General features: G+C 45.8%; 1 protein-coding gene across 1 annotated transcript; it reads right to left on the bottom strand.

Annotated features, from left to right (window-relative positions):
* Positions 1–9,183: 9,183 nt before the first annotated feature.
* On the bottom strand, positions 9,184–16,247 carry nrsn1 (neurensin 1). The gene is made up of 3 exons (XM_065027079.1): positions 16,134–16,247; positions 11,495–11,767; positions 9,184–11,054 (listed from the first exon to the last, which is right to left on the bottom strand). Exons 2-3 carry the CDS (start codon positions 11,678–11,680, stop codon positions 10,656–10,658), a joined length of 585 nt encoding a protein of 194 aa, XP_064883151.1. The 5' UTR covers positions 11,681–11,767; positions 16,134–16,247; the 3' UTR covers positions 9,184–10,655.
* Between the last annotated feature and the right edge of the window lie 2,658 nt (positions 16,248–18,905).

Genomic DNA, 18,905 nt, shown 5'->3' with positions numbered 1-18,905 from the left:
TCACTACCCTCTGGAGAGCCTTACGGTTGAGGGCGGAGCAGTTGCCGTACCAGGCGGTGATACAGCCCGCCAGGATGCTCTCGATTGTGCATCTGTAGAAGTTTGTGAGTGCTTTTGGTGACAAGCCGAATTTCTTCAGCCTCCTGAGGTTGAAGAGGCGCTGCTGCGCCTTCTTCACGACGCTGTCAGTGTGAGTGGACCAATTCAGTTTGTCTGTGATGTGTATGCCGAGGAACTTAAAACTTGCTACCCTCTCCACTACTGATCCATCGATGTGGATAGGGGGTGTTCCCTCTGCTGTTTCCTGAAGTCCACAATCATCTCCTTAGTTTTGTTGACGTTGAGTGTGAGGTTATTTTCCTGACACCACACTCCGAGGGCCCTCACCTCCTCCCTGTAGGCCGTCTCGTCGTTGTTGGTAATCAAGCCTACCACTGTTGTGTCGTCCGCAAACTTGATGATTGAGTTGGAGGCGTGCGTGGCCACGCAGTCGTGGGTGAACAGGGAGTACAGGAGAGGGCTCAGAACGCACCTTGTGGGGCCCCGTGTTGAGGATCAGCGGGGAGGAGATGTTGTTGCCTACCCTCACCACCTGGGGGCGGCCCGTCAGGAAGTCCAGTACCCAGTTGCACAGGGCGGGGTCGAGACCCAGGGTCTCGAGCTTGATGACGAGCTTGGAGGGTACTATGGTGTTGAATGCCGAGCTGTAGTCGATGAACAGCATTCCCACATAGGTATTCCTCTTGTCCAGGTGGGTTAGGGCAGTGTGCAGTGTGGTTGGAAGGTCTGTAATGAGTTATTACATGATGTTATGAATGTGTAATGAGTTATTACATGATGTTATGAATGGAAGGTCTGTAGTGAGTTATTACATGATGTTATGAATGGGAGGTCTGTGTAATGAGTGTCATGACGTTGGCCTGCTGGGGGAGGTTTATGACCTCCATTAAATCCATTTCCCCTTTTCTCTCTCTCTACTTTATAGAGTTGACTCTTGGGAAGCCCTTTGTTAACATAGAGAGAGAGAGAGTCTGGTGACATCAAAAGGTGGGAAACGGAACCATATTTCGGTAATCCAACCAGTTGAAAATATGCGTTGGTACTTAATGAATATGATATCAGATCAGTTGTTGTCTGAGACATTACTACTAATGATAGTATGGCATAAACTGTATCTTGGAAAATCTATACATTCTAGTTATCAGATTCACATGGAATTGAGGTGCATATTAAATGTTTAAATATGAAACTATTTGTGAAAATATTAAATGTAATTTTAGCTTCTTAATGGGAGAACGGTTTGTCATAAGAGTAAACTCTGCTCACTCAGAGGCCCCGCCCAAGTGAACAGACATTGGTTGTAAACTATGAAACACGCCCTTCTCTTCACCACGATATAAACCCATTGACGAAAATCCAACTTTGTGTTCCAAGGATGAGAGGACGACGGTGCCCACGTTGAAAGGGCTAAGATAATAACCTAACGAAATTAGCATCGTATTTAAACGTGAAGATGACGATCGACACGCCGAAAGGATGAATTTCGACTATACCAGTCAGAATATAGCATGAGTATGGCAACTTGGCATGAACTTTGAACTCTAATTCACTAAAGAAGTGATACCTCCTAGCCGATTGAGTTAGCCACAGCATCTGTAGACGTGGGTTAGGAAAGGACGGACGACGTATCCGTTCTACCACACGATGACGGTACTACCAAGTTTCCGTTCTACCACACGATGACGGTACTACCAAGTTTTCGTTCTACCACACGACGACGGTACTACCAAGTATCTGTTCTACCACACGACGACGGTACTACCAAGTATCCGTTCTACCACAAGAGATCCATGACAGACAACTCGGCCTCTATCTACAACCAATCTACCGGAGCGCAGCTCAGAGTAAATATTTATTGCATTTTCCTTTTTCAAATGGGCGGTTATTTAGAATGCGTAAGATACTGTATTTACAATAGCACAGCTGCCTACGGCCCGATAGAGACAAAACCGTTGTGTTCCTCAGTCTTCCCGCTCTTTCATTCAAAACCCAACCCCCTTTCTTTGTGTAACCAGCCGTCATACATGTTCCGTCCGCTAGGGACCTTTTCCTTTATGACATCATTTGTAATCAATGTATGATCCATTCTGTGTAGATGTAATTCTGTGTGATTATTTAGGTATTTAGTAAATAAATAATTAAACCACATTTTGTATTGCTGATTCAACTTGTTTCGTGAAGATAACCAAGAATTTACAACTTTCAGATGAGACTGAATAAGGTGACGTTTAAATATTGACTGCTATTGAGGTAAAGAGTCTTTAAGAGTTTATTCGGAATTGAACAGCTCAATAAATATTATTTCGTGGTGCCCCGACTCTCTAGTTAATGACATTTACATGCTTAGCTCAATCAGATAATATTAATTACAGAGAAATTATTTGATAGAATAGCATGTCATATCACTTAATCCGGCATAGCCAAAGACACGACATGAGTTATTATATGATGGTATGGATGGAAGGTCTGTGTAAAGAGTTACATGATCCAACACCTGAAAAATAAAATGTCTAAAATGTGCTTTTGAATCCTCGTGGATTGATTACCGTAAGAGACAGTTTGCAGCAGCCCCTCTCCCCCGTCCTATCTGCAGTCGCATAGGTTGGAAATGAGACAGAGAGAGTCACACACGCCTAGAGAAACCATTAACCTGGTGAGTCATCAAACGCTGTGAGCGTCCTCGAGTTCTATTTCTAGAAGCACCGTTTATAGCCTCTGTCCCTATCCCTCGCGCCTCTCTCTCTCTCGCGCCTCTCTCTCCTTCGCGCCTCTCTCTCCCTCGCGCCTCTCTCTCCCTCGCGCCTCTCTCTCTCTCGCGCCTCTCTCTCCCTCGCGCCTCTCTCTCCCTCGCGCCTCGCTCTCCCTCGCGCCTCTCTCTCCCTCGCGCCTCTATCTCCCTCGCGCCTCTCTCTCTCTCGCGCCTCTCTCTCCCTCGCGCCTCTCTCTCTCGCGCGCGCCTCTCTCTCCCTCGCGCCTCTCTCTCTCGCGCCTCTCTCTCTCGCGCCTCTCTCTCTCTCGCGCCTCTCTCTCCCACCAGCCTCTCTCTCCCACCAGCCTCTCTCTCCCACCAGCCTCTCTCTCCCTCGTGCCTCTCTCTCCCTCGCGCCTCTCTCTCTCTCGCGCCTCTCTCTCCCTCGCGCCTCTCTCTCCCACCAGCCTCTCTCTCCCTCACGCCTCTCTCTCCCTCGCGCCTCTCCCTCCCTCGCGCCTCTCTCTCCCACCAGCCTCTCTCTCCCTCGCGCCTCTCTGTGCCTCTCTCTCCCACCAGCCTCTCTCTCCCTCGCGCCTCTCTCTCCCTCGCGCCTCTCTCCTCCTCGCGCCTCTCTCTCCCTCGCGCCTCTCTCTCCCTCGCGCTTCTCTCTCCCTCGCGCCTCTCTCTCCCTCGCGCCTCTCTCTCCCACCAGCCTCTCTCCCTCGCGCCTCTCTCTCCCACCAGCCTCTCTCTCCCTCGCGCCTCTCTCTCCCTCGCGCCTCTCTCTCCCTCGCGCCTCTCTCTCCCACCAGCCTCTCCCTCCCTCGCTCCTCTTCAAGCTGCTAGAAATAACAAGGTCATGTCTCTACTTCCCTTCAGAAGTTCTCTTCCTGTGTCTTTACAGGATGTTGATAATAGCAGATGTTATGTAAGACAATAACTATATATTACGATGATAAAGAGCTTAAGGACATAAAATGGCGGACAGAGATGAGACAGTTGATCAGAAAACAGAATCGTCACCAGGAGTAAGCTGCTGATAATTCCAAGTTGTATTTATTATGTTATATGAAAAATAGACATGTAATATATAGGACAGAGTTATCTTTGCTCGTTCCTTCTTTCTCTGACCCGGTAGAATCCATTTGAGAACAAATATGCCCTTAGCTTTAACACAACTACTCATCTGTAATATTTTGGAACAGGTTTTTTTTTTTAAATTTTAAATACAGGTTTTCAATGTACTCCATTAACAAGTAATTATAAATGTATTCACAACATGGCACTATATGGAAACATCAAGACAAACTGACCACTCAGAAGTGACTGGCATAATCACTGTTACATGTATCTTTAGTTAGCCAGTGATGTTATTCTCATTGGTTTTGTTTTGTAGCTTTATCTCACACCCCGATGATTTGTCTTCTATAGATTGACATGTTGGTTACCTTGGTTACAGGTCAGAGGAAAGGAAGGAAGGGGTCAGGGGTCAGTTTGAATGTGAAAGGTCAGTTCATCAGATCACACACTATGATACTTGTTTTTTTCCACAAACATGAAAATCGAAGCTGATATATTCATTTGAAGAGAAATTGATCCAAAAGGTTAAAGAAAACTGCAACACAGAATCTTCAGCTCTATCAACTTGTTACGTCCCAGATCACCTGGGGTTTCTCCTACAAACAAGACGTAGCAGCTTGTAGTCTCCATTCTATCCCTGCTACGGGAATAACTAGAGCTCCGTTGTGTCTGCACTGACAGAACAGTAGTCTAGAGTAATGTGATGTATGTCCAGTGTCTGGTGCATCTGATGTCCTCAGCAGCCCAGTGTCCTTATCACCCTGCCTTGTGTCTATAGATTCTATGTTGTGGTTTATAACAACTGTCTATAGATTCTATGTTGTGATTTATAACAACATGACGTAGGGGTTTAAAGCCAAGTGAGGTAGTGACAGAGCAGATTTTAAATATAATATTTATCCTTTAGAGACGTTTCAACTGTTTGATTAAATCCATATTTATCTTCTACCTCATCTAGGAACTGAGGAGGATTCAGTTTGTTGTTTATTTGTATGTAGATAAAACAACAACACAACTACAGTAGCAATCCCCGTTGTTATTGCACCACTGTGGAACACAAATCCTCTGTGTTAAAGGCTTTTTCTCCCTCTGTGCACTTCCTGTCCGCTGTTACAATGAGCTGTGGTACTTTAAACTGAGTAGGAAATGAACATCAAATCACAGGCTAGTTACACCACAGCTGCTGTTAGTTACACCGCAGCTGCTGTTAGTTACACCACAGCTGTTAGTTACACCACAGCTGTTAGTTACACCACAGCTACTGTTAGTTACACCACAGCTGTTAGTTACACCACAGCTACTGTTAGTTACACCACAGCTACTGTTAGTTACACCACAGCTACTGTTAGTTACACCACAGCTGTTAGTTACACCACAGCTGCTGTTAGTTACACCACAGCTGTTAGTTACACCACAGCTACTGTTAGTTACACCACAGCTACTGTTAGTTACACCACAGCTACTGTTAGTTACACCACAGCTGTTAGTTACACCACAGCTGCTGTTAGTTACACCACAGCTGCTGTTAGTTACACCACAGCTGCTGTTAGTTACACCACAGCTGTTAGTTACACCACAGCTGCTGTTAGTTATACCACAGCTGCTGTTAGTTATACCACAGCTGTTAGTTACGCTGTTAGTTACACCACAGCTGTTAGTTACACCACAGCTGCTACTAGTTACACCACAGCTGCTACTAGTTACACCACAGCTGCTGTTAGTTACACCACAGCTGCTGTTAGTTACACCACAGCTGCTGTTAGTTATACCACAGCTGTTAGTTACGCTGTTAGTTACACCACAGCTGCTGTTAGTTACACCACAGCTGTTAGTTACGCTGTTAGTTACACCACAGCTGCTACTAGTAACACCACAGCTGCTGTTAGTTACACCACAGCTGCTGTTAGTTACACCACAGCTGCTGTTAGTTACACCACAGCTACTGTTAGTTACACCACAGCTACTGTTAGTTATACCACAGCTGCTGTTAGTTACACCACAGCTGTTAGTTATACCACAGCTACTGTTAGTTACACCACAGCTGCTGTTAGTTACACCACAGCTGTTAGTTATACCACAGCTGCTACTAGTTACACCACAGCTGCTGTTAGTTACACCACAGCTGTTAGTTACACCACAGCTGCTGTTAGTTACACCACAGCTGCTGTTAGTTACACCACAGCTGCTGTTAGTTACACCACAGCTGCTGTTAGTTACACCACAGCTGTTGTTAGTTACACCACAGCTACTGTTAGTTACACCACAGCTGCTACTAGTTACACCACAGCTGCTGTTAGTTACACCACAGCTGCTGTTAGTTACACCACAGCTGTTAGTTATACCACAGCTACTGTTAGTTACACCACAGCTGCTGTTAGTTACACCACAGCTGCTACTAGTTACACCACAGCTGCTGTTAGTTACACCACAGCTGCTGTTAGTTACACCACAGCTGCTGTTAGTTACACCACAGCTGCTGTTAGTTACACCACAGCTGCTGTTAGTTACACCACAGCTGCTGTTAGTTACACCACAGCTGCTGTTAGTTATACCACAGCTGCTGTTAGTTACACCACAGCTGCTGTTAGTTACACCACAGCTGCTGTTAGTTACACCACAGCTGCTGTTAGTTATACCACAGCTGCTACTAGTTACACCACAGCTGCTGTTAGTTACACCACAGCTGTTAGTTACACCACAGCTGCTGTTAGTTACACCACAGCTGCTGTTAGTTACACCACAGCTGTTAGTTACACCACAGCTGTTAGTTACACCACAGCTGCTGTTAGTTACACCACAGCTGCTGTTAGTTACACCACAGCTACTGTTAGTTACACCACAGCTGCTGTTAGTTACACCACAGCTGTTAGTTACACCACAGCTGCTGTTAGTTACACCACAGCTGCTGTTAGTTACACCACAGCTGCTGTTAGTTACACCACAGCTGCTGTTAGTTATACCACAGCTACTGTTAGTTATACCACAGCTGCTGTTAGTTACACCACAGCTGCTGTTAGTTACACCACAGCTGTTAGTTACACCACAGCTGTTAGTTACACCACAGCTGCTGTTAGTTACACCACAGCTGCTGTTAGTTACACCACAGCTGCTGTTAGTTACACCACAGCTGTTGTTAGTTACACCACAGCTGCTGTTAGTTACACCACAGCTGCTGTTAGTTACACCACAGCTACTGTTAGTTATACCACAGCTGCTGTTAGTTACACCACAGCTGTTAGTTACACCACAGCTGCTGTTAGTTACACCACAGCTGCTGTTAGTTACACCACAGCTGCTGTTAGTTACACCACAGCTGCTGTTAGTTACACCACAGCTGCTGTTAGTTACACCACAGCTGTTGTTAGTTACACCACAGCTGCTGTTAGTTACACCACAGCTGCTGTTAGTTACACCACAGCTGTTAGTTACACCACAGCTGCTGTTAGTTATACCACAGCTACTGTTAGTTACACCACAGCTGCTGTTAGTTACACCACAGCTGCTGTTAGTTACACCACAGCTGCTGTTAGTTACACCACAACTGCTGTTAGTTACACCACAGCTGCTACTAGTTACACCACAGCTGTTGCTAGTTACACCACAGCTGCTGTTAGTTACACTACAGCAATTATAGAACAACAGTCGGCAGCAATTGTTTAGGCTCAATATAGATATTTTTAGGGAAAAGGTACCCCGTTCTTTCAATTCTTCATTGCTGAAGATGACACTCATAAATCCAGTCAAGGTGGAAAACCTACGCTAGACAGTGACTGACTGTCACTGATAAAGAGTTAAATCAAAGGAGCTGTGTGATTACCTCTAGCCGTTAGTGGAGACAAAACATTAAGAACACCTTCCTAATATTGAGTTGCAAGACAGCCTCAAGTCGTCTGGGTTCACTGACTCTACATGGTGTCGAAAGCCTTCCACAGGGATGCTGGCCCCTGTTGACTCCAGTGCTTCCCACAGTTGTGTCAAGTTGGCTGGATGTCCTTTTGGGTGGTGGACCATTCTTGATACAGTTGAGCGTGAAAACCCAGCAGCGTTGCAGTTCTTGACACACTGAAACTGGTGCGCCTGGTACCCACTACCATACCCCGTTTAAAGGCACTTAAATATTTTGTCTTGCCCATTCACCCTCTGAATGGCACACAGACACAATCCATGTCTCAATTGTCTCAAGGCTTAAAGTACATTATTTAACCCGTCTCCTCCCAGACATCTACATTGATTGAAGTGGATTTAACAAGTGACCTTCAATAAGGGATCATAGCTTTCACCTGGTCAGTCTATGTCATGGAAAGAGCAGGTGTTCTTAATGTCTTATCCACTCAGGACATGTCCTCTATATTAGCGGTTAGCTACCTTTTTGTTTACTGTGCCCCAGAAGTGCCCCCTCATTTGACCAGTAAGGCCTACGTTCTGATGAGTCTCCCCAGAAGTACCCCCTCATTTGACCAGTAGGCCTACGTTCTGATGAGTCTTCCCAGAAGTACCCCCTCATTTGACCAGTAGGCCTACGTTCTGATGAGTCTTCCCAGAAGTACCCCCTCATTTGACCAGTAGGCCTACGTTCTGATGAGTCTTCCCAGAAGTACCCCCTCATTTGACCAGTAGGCCTACGTTCTGATGAGTCTCCCCAGAAGTACTCCCTCATTTGACCAGTAGGCCTACGTTCTGATGAGTCTCCCCAGAAGTACCCCCTCATTTGACCAGTAGGCCTACGTTCTGATGAGTCTTCCCAGAAGTACTCCCTCATTCGACCAGTAGGCCTACGTTCTGATGAGTCTCCCCAGAAGTACCCCCTCATTTGACCAGTAGGCCTACGTTCTGATGAGTCTTCCCAGAAGTACCCCTCATTTGACCAGTAGGCCTACGTTCTGATGAGTCTTCCCAGAAGTACCCCCTCATTTGACCAGTAGGCCTACGTTCTGATGAGTCTTCCCAGAAGTACCCCCTCATTTGACCAGTAGGCCTACGTTCTGATGAGTCTCCCCAGAAGTACTCCCTCATTTGACCAGTAGGCCTACGTTCTGATGAGTCTAAGTACCCCAGAAGTACCTGATGAGTCTTCCCAGAAGTACTCCCTCATTCGACCAGTAGGCCTACGTTCTGATGAGTCTCCCCAGAAGTACCCCCTCATTTGACCAGTAGGCCTACGTTCTGATGAGTCTTCCCAGAAGTACCCCCTCATTTGACCAGTAGGCCTACGTTCTGATGAGTCTTCCCAGAAGTACCCCCTCATTTGACCAGTAGGCCTACGTTCTGATGAGTCTTCCCAGAAGTACCCTCATTTGACCAGTAGGGCCTGATGAGTCTCCCCAGAAGTACCCCCTCTGATGAGTCTTCCCAGAAGTACTCCCTCATTCGACCAGTAGGCCTACGTTCTGATGAGTCTCCCCAGAAGTACCCCCTCATTTGACCAGTAGGCCTACGTTCTGATGAGTGTCCCCAGAAGTACCCCTCATTTGACCAGTAGGCCTACGTTCTGATGAGTCTCCCCAGAAGTACTCCCTCATTTGACCAGTAGGCCTACGTTCTGATGAGTCTCCCCAGAAGTACCCCCTCATTTGACCAGTAGGCCTACGTTCTGATGAGTCTCCCCAGAAGTACCCCCTCATTTGACCAGTAGGCCTACGTTCTGATGAGTCTTCCCAGAAGTACCCCCTCATTTGACCAGTAGGCCTACGTTCTGATGAGTCTCCCCAGAAGTACCCCCTCATTTGAGCAGTAGGCCTACGTTCTGATGAGTCTCCCCAAGAACCCCCTGTGGATAGGATAAGTTCCCCCTGTGGATAGGATAATTTCCCCCTGTGGATAGGATAAGTACCCCATGTGGATAGGATAAGTAACCCCTGTGGATAGGATAAGTACCCCTGTGGATAGGATAAGTACCCCTGTGGATAGGGTAAGTAACCCCTGTGGATAGGATAAGTACCCCTGTGGATAGGATAAGTACCCCTGTGGATAGGATAATTAACCCCTGTGGATAGGATAAGTACCCCTGTGGATAGGATAAGTACCCATGTGGATAGGCCATGTTCCCCCTGTGGATAGGATAAGTACCCCATGTGGATAGGATAAGTACCCCATGTGGATATGATAAGTACCCCATGTGGATAGGATAAGTACCCCATGTGGATATGATAAGTACCCCATGTGGATATGATAAGTACCCCCTGTGGATAGGATAAGTACCCCATGTGGATATGATAAGTACCCCATGTGGATATGATAAGTACCCCATGTGGATAGGATAAGTACCCCCTGTGGATAGGATAAGTACCCCATGTGGATAGGATAAGTACCCCATGTGGATATGATAAGTACCCCATGTGGATATGATAAGTACCCCATGTGGATAGGATAAGTTCCCCCTGTGGATAGGATAAGTACCCCCTGTGGATAGGATAAGTACCCCAGGGTGAGACCCACTGCTCTATACAGTGGGTCTGTTAGTTTCTTGGTCTAGGTACATGATTGTAACCCAGCCAGTAGATTTACATGAAAGGAGCTGTGTGATTCCTCCTGCAGCCTTAATTACACAGCGTTACATGAAAGGAGCTGTGTGATTCCTCCTGCAGCCTTAATTACACAGCGTTACATGAAAGGAGCTGTGTGATTCCTCCTGCAGCCTTAATTACACAGCGTTACATGAAAGGAGCTGTGTGATTCCTCCTGCAGCCCTGAGTGTAAGTGCTGGAAACACAGGGTTTGTAAGGAGTAGTACTAAGATGACATAAGCTGACCTTTAGAAGGGTTAGGAACAAGGACACATGAACACCACTGATAATCTACCTCTCACATACTACATTGACAACTGTTATGTCTCTGAGTTGGGCTGGACACTTTGGACTTTAGACAGGGTGACGGGGATCTTACTCTCCCCCGGAGTCGGGGCTCTGGTGACGGGATGGACCGTATTCTGGATATCAACCAGCCTCTCCTTAAACTTCTGCTGCAGGTACAGCTCCTCCTTGGAGTAGCTCTTTGAGAAGGCCGAGAGGAGGAGACCTACGGCCATTAGGCCGCCGCCCACGCAGAACAGAACGGCGCCCGTCAGCTTGCACACGTCCAAGGCTCGGTTGAAGAGGACAGCGTGGCTGTCCACGAAGAGGAGCTCGTCTTCCCCGAACGCTTCGATCTTAGTCGGGGTGGCGTAGCCCACCAGTAGGACAATGAGGCCTGTCACCAGAATCAGGGTTCCTAACGCTAGACAGACCTGGCGGAGGGAGAGACAGGATCAGGGTTCCTAACACTAGACAGACCTGGGAGAGGGAGAGACAGGATCAGGGTTCCTAACACTAGACAGACCTGGGGGAGGGAGAGACAGGATCAGGGTTCCTAACGCTAGACAGACCTGGGGGAGGGAGAGACAGGATCAGGGTTCCTAACACTAGACAGACCTGGGGGAGGGAGAGACAGGATCAGGGTTCCTAACTCTAGACAGACCTGGGGGAGGGAGAGACAGGATCAGGGTTCCTAACACTAGACAGACCTGGGGGAGGGAGAGACAGGATCAGGGTTCCTAACACTAGACAGACCTGAACAGGCAGATGTTTACAGTAACCTGGCTCAATACACTACTCAGACCATGTCAGGATGTTTACAGCACCTTGACCCAATACCCTCCCAATATCTCTTCTCTCATATATATCATACCTTCCAGAGGACAGAGCTCCACCGACTAGGCGATCTCTGAATCTGAAAATCTTCATCGCGTTCCCAGATGGAGGCAGTACACTCCTCGTAGAACTGGTGGAGGTATGATCTGACGCCGTATCTCTGGTCGTGCTGCGTCTGTTCAGCGTAGTCTGACCCACAGATCTCAGCACAGGCTGAAGCCATCCTGACCCTTTCACCTCAGCTCTGTCTAGAGAGAGAGAGAGAGAGAGAGAGCACCACACTAACCTCACACACACCGGGTGCCACTGCCTGCACACACACACACACACACACACACACACACACACACACACACACACACACACACACACACACACACACACACACACACATAAACAGTTTTATTATGGGAGAGAGATACAATGCTTAATGATCAACCACAGTGTTGCTCCCATTTTGAATCACCCATCTGTTCCTGTTCAGGATATTAGGTTGTGTTGCTGCCTGCTACCTGCTACCTGTTCAGGATATTAGGTTGTGTTGCTACCTGCTACCTGTTCAGGATATTAGGTTGTGTTTCTACCTGCTACCTGTTCAGGATATCAGGTTGTGTTGCTGCCTGCTACCTGTTCAGGATATCAGGTTGTGTTGCTGCCTGCTACCTGCTACCTGTTCAGGATATTAGGTTGTGTTGCTGCCTGCTACCTGTTCAGGATATCAGGTTGTGTTGCTGCCTGCTACCTGTTCAGGATATCAGGTTGTGTTGCTGCCTGCTACCTGTTCAGGATATTAGGTTGTGTTTCTACCTGCTACTTGCTACCTGTTCAGGATATCAGGTTGTATTGCTGCCTGCTACCTGTTCAGGATATTAGGTTGTGTTGCTGCCTGCTACCTGCTACCTGTTCAGGATATTAGGTTGTGTTTCTACCTGCTACTTGCTACCTGTTCAGGATATTAGGTTGTGTTGCTGCCTGCTGCCTGCTACCTGCTACCTGTTCAGGATATTAGGTTGTGTTTCTACCTGCTACCTGCTACCTGTTCAGGATATTAGGTTGTGTTTCTACCTGCTACCTGCTACCTGTTCAGGATATTAGGTTGTGTTTCTACCTGCTACCTGCTACCTGTTCAGGATATTAGGTTGTGTTTCTACCTGCTACCTGTTCAGGATATCAGGTTGTGTTGCTGCCTGCTACCTGTTCAGGATATCAGGTTGTGTTTCTACCTGCTACCTGCTACCTGTTCAGGATATCAGGTTGTGTTTCTATCTGCTACCTGTTCAGGATATCAGGTTGTGTTGCTGCCTGCTGCCTGCTACCTGCTACCTGTTCAGGATATTAGGTTGTGTTTCTACCTGCTACCTGTTCAGGATATTAGGTTGTGTTTCTACCTGCTACCTTCTACCTGTCCAGGATATTATGTTGTGTTGCTACCTGCAACCTGTTCAGGATATCAGTTTGCGTTTCTGCCTGCTACCTGTTCAGGATATTAGGTTGTGTTTCTACCTGCTACTTGTTCAGGATATCAGGTTGTGTTGCTGTCTGCTACCTTCTACCTGTCCAGGATATCAGGTTGTGTTGCTACCTGCTACCTGTTCAGGATTTCAGGTGTGTTTCTACCTGCTACCTGCAACCTGTTCAGGATATCAGTTTTTCGTTTCTGCCTGTTACCTGTTCAGGATATCAGGTGTGTTTCTACCTGCTACCTGCAACCTGTTCAGGATATTGGGTTGTATTTTTGCCTGTTACCTGTTGAGGATTTTAGGTTGTATTTCTGCCTGCTACATGCTACCTGCTACCTGTTCAGGATATCAGGTTGTGTTGCTGCCTGCTACATGCTACCTGTTCAGGATATCAGGTTGTGTTTCTACTTGCTACCTGCAACCTGTTCAGGATATTAGGTTGTGTTTCTGCTTGCTGCCTGCTACATGCTACCTGTTCAGGATATTTGGTTGTATTTCTGCCTGCTACATTCTACCTGCTATCTGTTCAGGATATCAGTTTGTGTTTCTGCCTGCTACCTGTCCAGGATTTCAGGTTGTGTTTCTACCTGCTACCTGTTCAGGATATTAGATTGTGTTTCTACCTGCTACCTGTTCAGGATATTAGGTTGTGTTTCTACCTGCTACCTGTCCAGGATTTCAGGTTGTGTTTCTACCTGCTACCTGTTCAAGATATTAGGTTGTGTTTCTACCTGCTATATTCTACCTGCTACCTGTTCAGTATATTGGGTTGTATTTTTGCCTGCTACCTGTTGAGGATATTAGACTGTGTTTCTACCTTCTACCTGCTGACTGCTGCCTATTACCTTCTATCTGCTACCTGCTACCTGCTGCCTGCTACCTGCTGCCTATTACCTTCTATCTGCTGCCTGCTGCCTATTACCTTCTATCTGCTGCCTGCTGCCTATTACCTTCTATCTGCTGCCTGCTGCCTATTACCTTCTATCTGCTACCTGCTGCCTATTACCTTCTATCTGCTACCTGCTGCCTATTACCTTCTATCTGCTGCCTGCTACCTATTACCTTCTATCTGCTATCTGCTACCTGCTGCCTGCTACCTATTACCTTCTATCTGCTGCCTGCTACCTGCTGCCTATTACCTGCTATCTGCTACCTGCTACCTATTACCTTCTATCTGCTATCTGCTACCTGCTACCTGCTGCCTATTACCTTCTATCTGCTACCTCCTACCTGCTGCCTGCTACCTGCTGCCTGCTACCTATTACCTTCTATCTGCTGCCTGCTACCTGCTGCCTATTACCTTCTATCTGCTATCTGCTACCTGCTACCTGCTGCCTATTACCTTCTACCTGCTACCTGCTGCCTGCTGCCTATTACCTGCTATCTGCTATCTGCTACCTGCTGCCTATTACCTTCTATCTGCTACCTGCTACCTGCTGCCTATTACCTGCTATCTGCTATCTGCTACCTGCTATCTGCTGCCTATTACCTTCTATCTGCTGACTGCTGCCTGCTATCTGCTACCTGCTATCTGCTGCCTATTACCTTCTATCTGCTGACTGCTGCCTGCTACCTTCTATCTGCTACCTGCTGCCTATTACCTGCTATCTGCTACCTGCTGCCTATTACCTTCTATCTGCTACCTGCTGCCTGCTGCCTATTACCTGCTGCCTGCTGCCTATTACCTGCTACCTGCTGCCTGCTGCCTATTACCTGCTACCTGCTACCTGCTGCCTATTACCTTCTATCTGCTGACTGCTGCCTGCTACCTGCTGCCTATTACCTTCTATCTGCTGACTGCTGCCTGCTACCTGCTGCCTATTACCTTCTACCTCTACCTGCTGCCTGCTACCTGCTGCCTATTACCTTCTATCTTCTACCTGCTGCCTGCTACCTGCTGCCTATTACCTTCTATCTGCTGCCTAGTAACTGCTACTTGCTGTCTGCTACCTGCTGGATCTTATGTAGACTCTGAATGAATAACACTTCTGTTGTCTACATGTAGTCAGTGTTGAAGGATGTTATGTAGACTCTCTCTGAATGAATAACACTTCTGTTGTCTACATGTAGTCAGTGTGGAATGATGTAGTTGTATTTTTTGTCGTTTGTAAATGATGTGTAAGCAGGGCTTATCTGTGAAAGAGACCTTGGTCTTTAAAATAGAGGTCAAATAAAATCGAATGTGCATATGGCAAAATAATGACTTTAAATATTCAGCATTTAGTATTATGCAAAATGCTAATAATGAGATATGCAATATGTATAGTTTGTGTACTCATTGACAGTCTCTATCATACATAATAAATATGTCTCTGAAGAGCCCACGGCGTCATTTGTTCCAATCCAATGCTTTGATGAGTAATATTCAATGTAAACACAAACCTAGTTGTCAAGTAAACAAACACAGAAACGACAAACGTATCTGAAATATAATAACCTCTGTCATACCAATTATAAGGTCACGTGGATGCCAGTGGTCAAAACACCTGATCTTGTTTTGATCATGTTCTCTCTCAGATTGGAACCCAAACACATTCTAGAATCTCAAATAATTAACATTTAAACCGAAACACGAAGGAAAGTAACCCGGCAAAATGCGACCTTCTTTTATAGCTCAATGACTGCGACGACAGAGCGAGAGAGAGAGATATCGCTGTCCATGGTGCTGAATGTGAATCCGCTCTACCCAAGGAGGCAGAGACGTAAGACAATGACGCCATACTGCTCTGACACATACGTCCTTCCTTCGTCTCGCTTTCACAGTCCCCTTGAGACATCTTTTATCTAAGATAATAGCATCAAACCATGTAATCGATTAGGCTACAAGCTGTTATCGTCAAAGTAAACGGATTTGCTTTGGATTCTAAGGCACACCAGGCGCATGCTATAGGCTAAATAAAGTTGAGATTGGGAAGTCAACTGTCTATTTACAAAACTACAAACACTATTGATCTGAGTCTAACAACACGTCTTCTGTCTAGTTCTTTCAAAAATAAATACATAACTCGACAGTTAATCACACCCTAAATGTTGAGACAGTAGATCAAGACATTTTCTCATTTTAAAGGTTACTTCCAGATGTTGAAAAGCCATACAGCGAATCATATTTCCACCACTATTATGTAATCCACATCAGATAGCCCAGTTTCCACTATAACCCCGTTTTAAAAAAACCGTTAAAGCGAATATCCGAATGCATAGAAGGCTGAAATGTACCTGTCATAACCGGCTTGGAGAGTGATCACTCGCGGCTGTTCCTTCACTCAGGTCCCATCACTCTAGATTCTTAACTCCGACAGTCGCCCGATCGATGATTCAGACTCACGCTGGCTTCTGCGCAGGCGTCAGATCCATGTCTTGTCGACTTGCCCAATAGAGCATAACAGTATAATGGCGTCATTTTTGTAGGCACTAACTCCGCCATGGTTCGTTGGACAAAGTCTATGGGAAATAAGTTTTTTTGTTTTGTTGATAAACGCTGAAACTAAGGTATGTGGTAAACACAGGCGTAGGAGATCTGATATGTTTTGTTCAGTGAGACAGTTTCCGTCAGTTTTCGTCAGTTTTTGTGAATTTTTAACCGTTTATGTAATACAAAAAACAACAACATATAAAGACATATAGGCTTCATAATTCATAAATGCCATGTTAGTTGACTGATATTATTACCTCATCGAATTTATAAGATGTCCTAAGGCTGTCTTAACTGTCTTTTTCATTTTCGCCGTTAATCCCAAAACCATATTCCTTCCCCATTAATTTCTCTCGAGGCTACTCATTTCCGGGTTTCAGGACTACAAGCCGGTGATCCCTGTGGCAGATAGAGGTGGGGCGGTGTGATGATTGGTTGCGACGGGAGGTAGTCTGGGTTCATAATTCTGATGTTTTGAGCAGTTGTCTCGAAGTGTTTATACAGAAACCCAGCCTAAAAGAGCAAGCAATGCAGAGGCAGAAGCACATGCAACGTGTGTATGATATCAGGGTTTACATTTAAGATAAAAAACTAAAAGTTGGTACATACGAACAGCATAACATGGTGCTCAGTCCATATCTTATACGTGGAAGATGATGGAGAAAATCAAACAATTATATTCAAATATTGTATGTGACTAGGTCTGAATCTGGGAATCTGGTGTACACTGACTGGGATAACCTGAATACCTGAAGCATTATCCTGACTGGGATAACCTGAATACCTAAAGCATTATCCTGACTGGGATAACCTGAATACCTTAAGCATTATCCTGACTGGGATAACCTGAAAACCTTAAGCATTAACCTGAATACCTAAAGCCTTATCCTGACTGTGATAACCTGAATACCGTAAGCATTATCCTGACTGTGATAACCTGAAGACCTGAAGCATTATCCTGACTGTGATAACCTGAAGACCTAAAGCATTATCCTGACTGTGATAACCTGAAGACCTGAAGCATTATCCTGGCTGTGATAACCTGAAGACCTGAAGCATTATCCTGACTGTGATAACCTGAAGACCTGAAGCATTATCCTGACTGTGATAACCTGAAGACCTAAAGCGTTATTCTGACTGGGATAACCTGAAGACCTAAGGCATTATCCTGACAGTGATAACCTGAAGACCTGAAGCATTATCCTGACTGTGATAACCTGAAGACCTGAAGCATTATCCTGACTGTGATAACCTGAAGACATAAAGCATTATCATGCCTGTGATAACCTGAAGCCCTTAAGCATTATCCTGACTGGGATAACCTGAATACCTAAAGCATTATCCTGACTGGGATAACCTGAATACCTAAAGCATGATCCTGACTGCATAACCTGAATACCTTAAGAATTATCCTGACTGTGATAACCTGAATACCTTAAGCATTAACCTGAATACCTAAAGCCTTATCCTGACTGTGATAACCTGAATACCTTAAGCATTATCCTGACTGTGATAACCTGAAGACATGAAGCATTATCCTGACTGTGATAACCTGAGGACCTAAAGCATTATCCTGACTGTGATAACCTGAAGACCTAAAGCCTTGGTATTGTCTTGCATTGCTAACACAAATCGGCAGGTCTCAGACAAGGTTATCGTTCACTGAACGACGTCCATTAAATATGCAGTGGGCTCCGAAATTATAAGTCCACCTCCATTAAATATACCTGTATGGCTCTATAGTAATGACCCCCTCTATTAAATATGCCTGTATGGCTCTACGGTAATGACCATCTCTATTAAATATACCTGTATGGCTCTACAGTAATGAACACCTCTATTAAATATACCTGTATGGCTCTACATGACCACCTCTATTAAATATACCTGTATGGCTCTACAGTAATGAACACCTCTATTAAATATACCTGTATGGCTCTACAGTATTGACCACCTCTATTAAATATACCTGTATGGCTCTACAGTAATGATAAGTAGATGGTACAACCATCCCTGACTGGATGTGTGTTTCCATAGGAACTAGGGATGTAATCGTGCCAATCCTCCCCAATGAGACAAGCAGTCCGATATCAACAGTTGATTGAGGCCCAGAAACAGGATAGAACAAGCAGTCCGATATCAACAGTTGATTGCGGCCCAGAAACAGGATAGAACAAGCAGTCCGATATCAACAGTTGATTGAGGCCCAGAAACAGGATAGAACAAGCAGTCCGATATCAACAGTTGATTGAGGCCCAGAAACAGGATAGAACAAGCAGTCCGATATCAACAGTTGATTGAGGCCCAGAAACAGGATAGAACAAGCAGTCCGATATCAACAGTTGATTGAGGCCCAGAAACAGGATAGAACAAGCAGTCCGATATCAACAGTTGATTGAGGCCCAGAAACAGGATAGAACAAGCAGTCCGATATCAACAGTTGATTGAGGCCCAGAAACAGGATAGAACAAGCAGTCCGATATCAACAGTTGATTGAGGCCCAGAAACAGGATAGAACAAGCAGTCCGATATCAACAGTTGATTGAGGCCCAGAAACAGGATAGAACAAGCAGTCC

The sequence above is a fragment of the Oncorhynchus nerka genome, linkage group LG14 (assembly GCF_034236695.1).
Source record: "Oncorhynchus nerka isolate Pitt River linkage group LG14, Oner_Uvic_2.0, whole genome shotgun sequence".
Classification (NCBI taxonomy): Eukaryota; Metazoa; Chordata; class Actinopteri; order Salmoniformes; family Salmonidae; genus Oncorhynchus; species Oncorhynchus nerka.
Note: the sequence above shows the minus strand (reverse complement) of the source record. Positions and strands in the feature narration are given on the sequence as shown.